The sequence below is a fragment of the Manacus vitellinus genome, unplaced genomic scaffold (genome assembly GCF_001715985.3).
Source record: "Manacus vitellinus isolate BGI_N305 unplaced genomic scaffold, ASM171598v3 scaffold_18_pilon, whole genome shotgun sequence".
Taxonomy (NCBI): Eukaryota; Metazoa; Chordata; class Aves; order Passeriformes; family Pipridae; genus Manacus; species Manacus vitellinus.
This window is the reverse complement of record NW_021939324.1, coordinates 14,601,446-14,611,581: the sequence shown is the minus strand read 5'-3', so window position 1 is coordinate 14,611,581 and position 10,136 is coordinate 14,601,446. Positions and strand designations below refer to the sequence as shown.

At 37.5% G+C, this 10,136-nt stretch overlaps 1 protein-coding gene across 1 annotated transcript in view; it reads right to left on the bottom strand.

Annotated features, from left to right (window-relative positions):
* Positions 1-2,909: 2,909 nt before the first annotated feature.
* Positions 2,910-10,136, bottom strand: part of ELOVL7 (ELOVL fatty acid elongase 7) — a 29,904-nt gene continuing 22,677 nt past the window's right edge. The window contains exons 5-8 of the mRNA XM_008933618.2: positions 9,670-9,726; positions 7,857-7,962; positions 5,431-5,567; positions 2,910-4,037 (exon numbers count right to left, since the gene is read on the bottom strand). Coding sequence (XP_008931866.1) covers positions 3,834-4,037; positions 5,431-5,567; positions 7,857-7,962; positions 9,670-9,726 — 504 coding nt within the window. The 3' untranslated portion in view covers positions 2,910-3,833. The remainder of the gene's footprint in view (positions 4,038-5,430; positions 5,568-7,856; positions 7,963-9,669; positions 9,727-10,136) is intronic.

Genomic DNA, 10,136 nt, shown 5'->3' with positions numbered 1-10,136 from the left:
GTTCCACTAAGGGAGGAGAACAAAATCCGTTACGGGAACTCTGCTCCCAGGAGCATTGTGGCTCTACAAGCGCGATCAGAAAGCAAAAACTTGAAACCCTGAGAGCAGAGCTACGCAATTTTCTCTCAAATCTGCGTTTGCGAGAACACGGAAAGATAAATCCAGGAGTTAGACTCTCCAGACCTGAAAACAAACACAGGTCTAGGAAGCTGAAATATTTAGAGCCTCATATATCTGCCGCCCTACAGACACGACCTTTTAACCTCCCTTAGGCGGGACAAAAGGCTGGACCTGCCGCGCCGCTCCGCAGCGCCTGCACTGGGTTCCCCCGCCCCGCACGGAGCCAGCCTGGCAGCAGCGGCCGGCACCCAGAAGACTGGAGAGGGAGCAGCCGTGGGCGCGAGCAAGTCCCGGGGCAGGAAGCTGCCGTGGGGCAGGGGCATCTCAACCAGGCGTGTGGCGCGGTAAGCCGGGCCCACCAGCCGCGGCCATCGGGGGGATCGCGTCCGGCGGCCGCCCGCGCGGAATCCTCCCGGCCACGGCCGCGTCCCATTGCGGGGCGGCGGCCGTCAAGTGAGGCCGCGCGCCATCTGAATTGGGCTACCCGGATACGGCACGAGAAGGCCGGCGGGAGCGGCGGCGGCTCCGCCCTGAGGGCGGGCCTGCGGAGCTGGGCTCGGGTTTAAACCCAGCCTTACCTTAGCAAGGCATAGCAGTACTTCAAGAGAGGGTGCCTAGAGGATGGAGCCAGGCTCTTCTCCGTGGTGCTAAGCAATAGGACAGGAGACAATTAACAGAAACTGATGCACAGGAAGTTTCACCTGAATATGGGGAAAAACTTCATTACTGTGCGGTTGACCACACACTGGAACAGACTGACCAGACAGGGTGTGGAGTCTCCCTCACTGGAGATACCCAAGAGTTGTCTGGATGCAATCCTGTCCCATGTGCTCTAGGATGACCCTGCTGGAGTAGATGACCCACTGTGGTACCTTCCAACCTGGGTCAAACCACGTCACTGAAACACTGGCCCGTGAATTACCACCCAGATAAAGAGAACACAACCTTGGCATTAACTAAACAATCAAACAAAACAAAACCAAAAAATCAAACAAAAAAAAATCCCGACATTTTTCAATGTTTTAAAGTTGTTTCCAATCATATTTTTTGATCAATAATTTTGTTTTGAATTCAGGCTGTATGTGGGATAATTATTACTTACAATTATATTTTATATTATTCATACAGAAGACAGGGATTGATGTTGGTGTCACAGAGCTCATTGAGTTGTTTTATATTAGCTTTTTGTGAACATTATAAAGAAAGGATGATTTGGAAAATAAATAGGAAACTTGTTTTAAGGTATGAAATTCTGACAGGAGGTCAGCTCTGCTGCAGGGGCAGGCATATAACTGAAATTCCTGTGATACCTATTACAGATGAGCTATCTGTCAAGTTTTAGGACTCCCACAGATGAGGAGTGACTGCTAACACTAGTGTTTCACCTCCACCAAGTTTAAGGAAAATAAAATTCCCCTCTCAACATTGACTGTAACATGCACTTCTCTTTCTAACCTAACTCAAATGTATGATACACTTAAGCATGTAAGATGCACAATTTTTAGGTCCGGATCAAGTTTTTGTAATTCTCACATTGTGTGTAAGTGGACAGGATTTAATAACATTTTGTACTGATGTCATTGGCATAGTAACACTTTATGCATCCTCTTAGGATACATCCATACAACTCACTGAAACAATGTATTCTCTTTCTCCAAATGCTTCCTAACTCACAAAAAACTAAACCATTGTGCAGGAAATTATGCAGCATGAATCTGACGTGGCACTTACTGACAGCCCACAGAATGATTAGCATCTCCAGTTTCTGCTCCTGCTTATTAGTTTGTCATCTCAACTAACTCTGGAAGAATTTGGCTACTGTACAACTGCTAGAATTGGAAGTTTTTTCTGACTCCTTTCTGTTCAGCATCTGTCCACATGCAGTGCTCCTTAGTTTTGACCATGTACAGTCTCAGGTACTACTTAAGTCCACATGAGAGGGATTCTGTGATAAAGCACCTTTCCACATGTACTGCCAAGGAGCCGAGAACTCAGCACTGATGATTCTAGGATCAAGCATCTGAAATTCAGGGATCCCAATACAGATTTCAAGTCATCCAAATACTTTCTGAGATCTACTTTCAAACTGTCATGAGAGCTGACAGCTACAGGGATTAAACAGTGGAAAAATATAAATTTTTTTTATAAAGAAGACTCAATGTAATCTCAAAAGAAAACATTTGCAACTCATGCCTATGATAAAGTTTAAATTCTTTTAGTATTTATAATGCACCATAAAAGTCAATAAAATAAAAGTGTTCAGGTAACAAAAGTTGTTCCCTCGGTATTGTACAACAGGGAGGCTATTAAAACCTGCCTCAAAGCTTTGGGTATTTGAAAATCCCACGGACCTGATCAAGCACAAAGCAAATATTGCAAGCTTCTTTTCTTTAGTGTTAAACATAATAGAAAACAGTACTTTTAAAGGTAACATTAATTTAAACACCTTTAACTCCTCATTTGCAGGTCTGTTGTGTGCATCAATCCTTTAATAAATTCATGCAGTACAAATGTAACTTACATACAATAGCTAGTTCCTTTAACGTCTATACATGTGTGACCCTAACCTCGGTCTGCCTAGCCATGGAAATAAAACATACTGGCTAATTCCACACAGACTGGAGTCATGCCCAGTCTCCACTGCCTGACCCACTCTCAGAAGCCAGAGAATGTCACATATTTTTTTTTTGCCTGGTTCTGGACAAAGTAACTGATGCTATTAATGGAATAACTTTAACCTTGAGTTGATAAGAACAAGCAATTATAATAATGAAAAAAACCAACACAAACTCTTTCTAGGCATGTATTTCAATAGATAATGGAAATGGAAGAGAGTAGAGCACAGTACAATCATGTCAGGCAACATTCAAGCTTCAATCAAAAAAATTCCTTTTTTTAATTTTATTTAAGTGCTAAGATTTTGGCTATTGAATTACAAGACTCAGTAATCCCCTTACCCCCTCCCACAAACAGCATATGCTACCAATATAAAATATATCCATAGATACATTGAATAATAAGTATATTAGGCTACTACAGTGAACAAATCAGTAAGATGTTTTGATCACTACAAGATCGCTACAAGACAATTCAGATAATCCCCATATTAGTAGCTTTCCAACATTTACGATAATGTCCAGCTGAGTAGAACATGAAATGAATTAAGTTCTCTTAGTAAAAGACAGTGTATCGAAAAATCTGATCTTCAAATGAAACGCCATGCCTTGACAGATCAACACACAATCCTTCCTTTAAAGTAATACAGTTTATAAACAGATATAACAATGTTTATGTATTGACTATATTAATAAGCTTTAAACAGTACTTACTGAAGATTCTTTTAATGCTGCTGACAGTCTCAGCAGCTTACAACATTAAGGTGAAGTGATTTTTATCCCCCTCAGTGTTCAAAGTACTCAGTACTTTTCATGCACATTTTAGTTTTCCTAATTATTATCTTTATTTTCATGCATTTCCAAGATAGATATCATCTATCCTCTTTTTTTTTTTTTTTCCAGAGATCCACAGTGCTCCCCTCAGCCCCCATATTCTGAATCCCAAATAACTTACGGTAAAAATACAAATTCTGTTCTGGAAGAAAACATACAAAATATACACCATGTAGAGTGTGCGCACCTAAATATCTTGATTGTCAAGTAGTGCAAGTTTCCGCTTTGATGTATATACTTTTTGGTTTTAGAGACAAGAATTTTTTACTGATCTTTGTGGATCCCATTTCTTGCCATTTTTGGTAGTCTTTGTCCCTTCGTGTAAGCGTGGTACCAGAAGTGGAGAAACAAGACTAAAAACATAGAGCCATACAGCCAAATAATAAACATGAAAATTGGATACTGGTACGGACAATCATCCATGATGTAGATTTGTCCTATATGAACTGTAATCATAATAAACTGGACCTGGAGGGAAAAGGTGAAGAAAAGAAGTACTTTTTAAATAAATGACAGACTTACTATAGAAATTTAAAAAAATTCAGCATAACTTGTACGCAGAAAAACAGATAGGAGGCATGGAGCCAGGGTAAAGTGGGGAGCAACAGGGACACCAACACAACTTCTTAATATGACAGAGATCACCTTTACAGCCCCTCTCCAAAAACCTTACTCCACTGAAAAACAGTTTTACAGAGAAAAGGCAGAAAAGTCCTGGGACAAATTGAATTACAAGCAGCACTGAGAAACTCATAGCAGGAGAATGAGATTCTACCCTGGCCAGTTCAGAGAAGAAGGAAGGAGGCAAACAGTGTTTGACCAGTGACAAATGGGAGGCTCCTTTAGAGAAATTAGCCGGGGGGGGGGGGGGGGGGGGAGGGGCGAAAGAACAATCATTACAGGGTTTGGGAATATGAATTCCCACCTTCCCTGCACACTAGCACGTGACAAAAAAGTATTCCACATGAACTCCAAGTTAATAGTCCACTGGTAGTGCCTCCAAGACAAAAATATTCAAGCTACATTGTTCAGAGTTGCACATGGTTACATGAACTATTCTATTAACATCAGCCCTAGGTGCAAGCAGACAGGGTGCTCCTTTCCCTCCTCCATTAGCATCCTTGCTCATGATAAGCGAATTGTTTAGCCAGGAGCTGAATTTCAAAAATCCAGTTGTTAAAAAACACAGGCATCAAAAAATCACCCAGAACCATAACCTTTCAAAAGTGATATAAAACTGATAAAACACAATGTAATTACTACAGGAGCATTTTGTAATGCTCTGGGGTGAAGAGAGGACCCTGACATTAGCTCAGCTGGTTAGAGCATGGTGCTACTAACACCAAGATTGTGGGTTTGATCCCAGTATGGGCCATTCATTTAAGAGTTGGACTCCATGAGCCTTGTGGGTCTCTTCCAACCCAGATTATTCTTTGATTCTGTGACTAAATTCTCTAAACATAAACACTTTCTATGAAAGAACAGACATGAAATTCAAAAGAAATATTTTTCCCTTTCCTCACTACTAGTTACATATGTATTCTGTACATTGATTGTATTTTCTTGGTATAAACTTACGTTTTAATAATTTTTATACAAGTAATGAGTTTTGTAAGTATATTTACCAAGTATTGCATAACTGAAAAGCTCATGTGTCTACACCATTCTTATAGTGAATGCTGAAGTCAGCAGATTTAAGTATATAACTGGAGAGCTCACACCTTTTGTTTTCCTGAATTAAAACATAAATCTTGTACCAACTGTAACCTAACACATGAACATAAATAACTAAAAGTACAAATTTATTGCATCAAGTCTGTGTCATTTTTGAGAGTTGTATCTGTCAAAAGCAGTTACTCACAAGTTGTATAGTTGTCATGTACTTTTTCCACCACAAATATTTATGGTAGGCTGGTCCCAAAGAGCAGATTCCATAATAAGTATACATGACAACATGGACAATACAGTTCAACAAAGCATGAAATGTTCCCAAACCACCTGTAGAAAAACAAAACATAGTAGTAGTATTGCATCAGGTATTTAAAAAGCCACCTCAGGTCCTAGCAGATATTTTGAGTAAGAATAGGAAAAACATGTACCAAAAAAACTAGATTTTGACTAATCCTCAAGGTATTTAACCTGAATTGGGTTGATATCAGTTCTGAGGGATATCAGTTTGCTGTCTCAGAAACAGCTTCAGCATGTCAATGAATGCAAAAAGTTAGAGCTAAAAGTGATCCAAGAAGCAGTAGACAGCAAAGTACTTTTAAGAGAAATATGAACATGAAACTGTTGAGCATAAAAGAAAAAATTACATAAAAGGAGAGATTTAGTGAGGGAAAAGAGTGCTATTTTCCCATTAAGAATCATTCCAATTAAAAATAAAACATTCTGTGTTTTTAGTAGCTCACACTACTCTTCCAGCTTGATAGAGCATAACTCCTCCAGCTGTGATTGCAAACTTTCTTTGAAACTTAACTATTTGTATTTTCTAAAATAATTTGACTGTTCTTACAGTTCAAACATACATACTTTTTTTGGCTTGCTCAGTGAATATTCAGAAGAAAAAATAAATAGTTAAAGCAGAGAAAAAAGAAAAGAACAACCTAATCAACAGTGCAAAAATATGCTCCAAAAAGCAACACTATACTAAGCACCATGTTACAATTCCATATTTATATCCGATCCCAGAATCAGCATCTCCATCCAAATCTATTGTTTTTTTTAAAAACAGGTTGAAAACTTGATAAATGCTGCTATTCAGAAAGACAAACACTGATGAAACTGAATACAAGGTAATCATCAGCAGGACTGAAATTCTTGAAAAAATTTTAAGTTATCAAACAGAAAAATGTTTAGAAGGGTAAGTGTAAAGATAAGCAATAGAGTTTTTGGAGTAAACACAGCTCTGCATGAATATGAGAAACTATTTCTAGCAGAGGACAAAACAATTCTTGCACACTTTGCTGAAAGTATTTGTCAAGTATCATATGGGAAATTTGAATCTTATGCAAAATCAGAAGCCTGTAGCTGGTATACTGATCCAACATCCAGATAAAAGGTAGAAAGTTAATCACCTATTAAATGGAAAATTTTCAAGGTTGAAGAGGAGGGACAGCTATTTGCTGCAGGTTTTCTTTTGCAAACCTATTAACACACTGAGGTGTATGCTGAGAAAACTACTCACAATTTTGTCATTAACTTAATACCAGTTACTCAGAAATATTTGAGAATTACATAGTCAATTCACCAGTTTCCTAATAACAGAAACTCAACAAATGCAGTAGTTATACACTAGTAAAAGCTGCACACTGGACAGATTCAATAGATCCCATCTGCACATTTTCTGGACTACTTCAAGGTCTTGGTTTTGTATTCATAAAACAGACTCTAACAGATCAGATTAATAAGCAATGGTTCTCTTCATCAATCCATCACCAATGTTCTGGGACAAAAAAATCCAAAATACACTGTCAGGAAACATAAGGGAATAAACATGTATAACCCCCTCTATTTCTCAGTAAAAGCTCCTAAAAAGGCCTAAACTGTCCCAGAAATTAACTGTGTATTTCTCCACTCTGTTCTTATCAGACTATTGTCATGGCAAGCTGTATTTATTAGTGGTGCATACTAATAATATAACATAAGAAGATGCATGCAGAGATACACAGAGCAGAAAAGGAGAAAGTGAAGGTAGGCTGGTAGTGGACAAAGAATTTTAATTCAGTACAATTCAAATATGTTTCTTTAATAAAGAAAGTCTAGAAAAATATTTCTGTAGCTTTGTGAAAGCCAAAATATTATATGTAAATAAACCCCATTCACACTACCTAAAGCCAGTAAAAGTAACTGCAACAGAGACTGAATAATTTTTCAAGCAGAGTCCCCCCTCCAACTCAGTTCTAACATTTCAGGAGGACAAACGGTTTTGAAGTAGTTTCGACAGTTATTTGCCTCATGTATCTCCTCCAGCACTTCTGATTTTACAATCACTTGCCTTTTTCATGTAATAATGCTTTTTGCTTATATACAGCTCTCTCCTCTGCATCTTTTCCCCCCATAAGAAATCAGCACTGCACAAAATGCTGTCAAATAGGAAAAATGAGTAGTCCCCAACCTTTCAAATAATTATGGTGATCTCAGTTGTTCCATAAAATACTGCAGAAATCTAAATTTAAAAACACTGATATTTGCAAGATGTTTAATTCTGTTCTTTTTTTGTCTACCATAGTTAACTTTTACTACCAGAACATATGTTCAACTCAAACTCAACTCTCTCTCCACTACCTGCAGCAAATTTGACTCCAAACCACCAGGTCCATGGCATGATGGAATGATGAAAGACATGCAGGAATGTAACTTGGTTGTTTTTCTTACGCAGCACAAAAAATATCTGAAACAGATTTTTAATGAACAGGATGTTACAGAAAATAATCAAGCCCAACATACTTAAAGAAAACTGTATGTATCAGTCCTGGTTGCTCACAACTATACATTTAAGAGTACTTTGCAATTGCAGTCTTGGGAGAAGAAGGAAAACTGAGAGTCTAGATATGCAGATTAGTTTTAAAAAAAATTAAAACCAGTATGTAAAATCCACCTGAGAAGCCAGTGCAAGCTTTGAAATGAAATGTTCAAGGCTGAGCCATCACCTACATGTGCAACAACAGTGTAAGATGGACTTGGTTGGATTGAGAAGTCTTTAGAAGCATCAGATTTTAAATCCTCTAAACTATTAATGAAATGCCATTTGAGAAAATTAACTGAAGGATTAGCAACAGATAGAGATAGTAAAAAATAATAGAGAAATAGCACTTTATTATGAACATTGAACAAGCCACCCTTGAAAAACAGCAAAACTGGACAGAGTAAATGTAGGTACACTTAACTGATATTGACAGGCCACATTTTAAAGGACAGACATTGAGGGAAGTGTTAAGGGAAGACAGAGGAAGAAAACTCTGTAAAGAGAAGTCAGGTCATGCAAAGGGTAGTATCAGATGGCAAGCAAATAAACACAGAAGAGAAGAAGTCTAGTTTGCTGGGGAAAACATTTGGAATCAGCAGATTTAAATACAGCTAAGGAATTACTTTTGCAATAAAAGCAAAAAGCTGATGAGAAACAGGTACCTAGTTGTGTGGATTCAAAAAAGTAAAATAAAAAAAACAAAACTTCAGGCTCAAGACTAATTAAAAAGGAGCACTCTAACCTGTGGGGAATAAAGGCAAATAGAGGAACAAGCTTGTCGGGATTTTCCAGTTTTAGCATTCCTGACCCTTCCATTACCATTCCATTTGGTTTAATCAGTAAGATCTTCCAGTGTTGCATCATGAGCATTTGCAGAATGAAAGTCAGATGGCTAACTTTGCTCGAAGAGTGTAGAACATCCTCACTGTTCATGAGTCAATTCCTGAACCACCACTATTGGTGGCAAATAGAACTGCAGATGATTTCAGCACTCGGAAGCTGGTTTGAAAATATCTAAGCCAATCCTACTTGATGTCAGTCTTGGAAAGAGAGAAAGGCAGATGACTGCTGATGGTAAGCAAGGTCTGCATTCTGCTTCAATGCATTGCTGTTCAGACTTTCTTTGCAAAAGGGTAGAGTGTCAGCCTGACATCAAACACCTCCATAATCATGACCCTCAAGGCAATCCCAGAAATTTAGAGAAGGTAGGTATGGCAATTTTGTGCTGTATTCAGAGCTGATGATGATAATATTCTGAATGAGAAAGATAAAATCTGAATATGATATGAAAAAATATATTCAGTATAATCACCTCTTTTTTATCTGCAGTGTTGAGACAAGCATTGCCATAGCATAACAGGTTAGTGTATTCAGCTGTTAAACAGGCAATTTATCTGGTCTTCCTAAATTTTTAAAGCTATGTTCTCTCATTAACATTTTTCCTGATAATCAAGGAATGACAGTGTAATAGAACAATCAGATGAGTTAATAAGGGTAAACATCTCGATGGTATTCTAATGATTGAAGACTGGAGGACTAACTAAAAAGCAATTTATACCCCCAGTGCTCAACAGCACTGGTCCTTCTACTGTGGAAACATCATTATTTCTTTTATTAGGCTAAAGTACTTACAGTATCTAATAATTCAATGAACTTGGAAAAGAAGTAAAGCCAACAAGTTCGCACCATCTGCAAGAGTACAAAAAAACCCCTGTCAAATCATAATAGTCATAAACAAAATTAAGCAGCTGCAGGACAAATGAATATATATAGGAAAGTAAATAAATATATAAAGGAAAGTAAATAAATATATAAAGGAAAGTAAATAAATATATAAAGGAAAGTAAATAAATATATAAAGGAAAGTAAATAAATATATAAAGGAAAGTAAATAAATATATAAAGGAAAGTAAATAAATATATAAAGGAAAGTAAATAAATATATAAAGGAAAGTAAATAAATATATAAAGGAAAGTAAATAAATATATAAAGGAAAGTAAATAAATATATAAAGGAAAGTAAATAAATATATAAAGGAAAGTATCAGGTTAAGTGGTGTCCCAAAGCTGACAGAAATACTTAAGTGTATGGTTTTTTT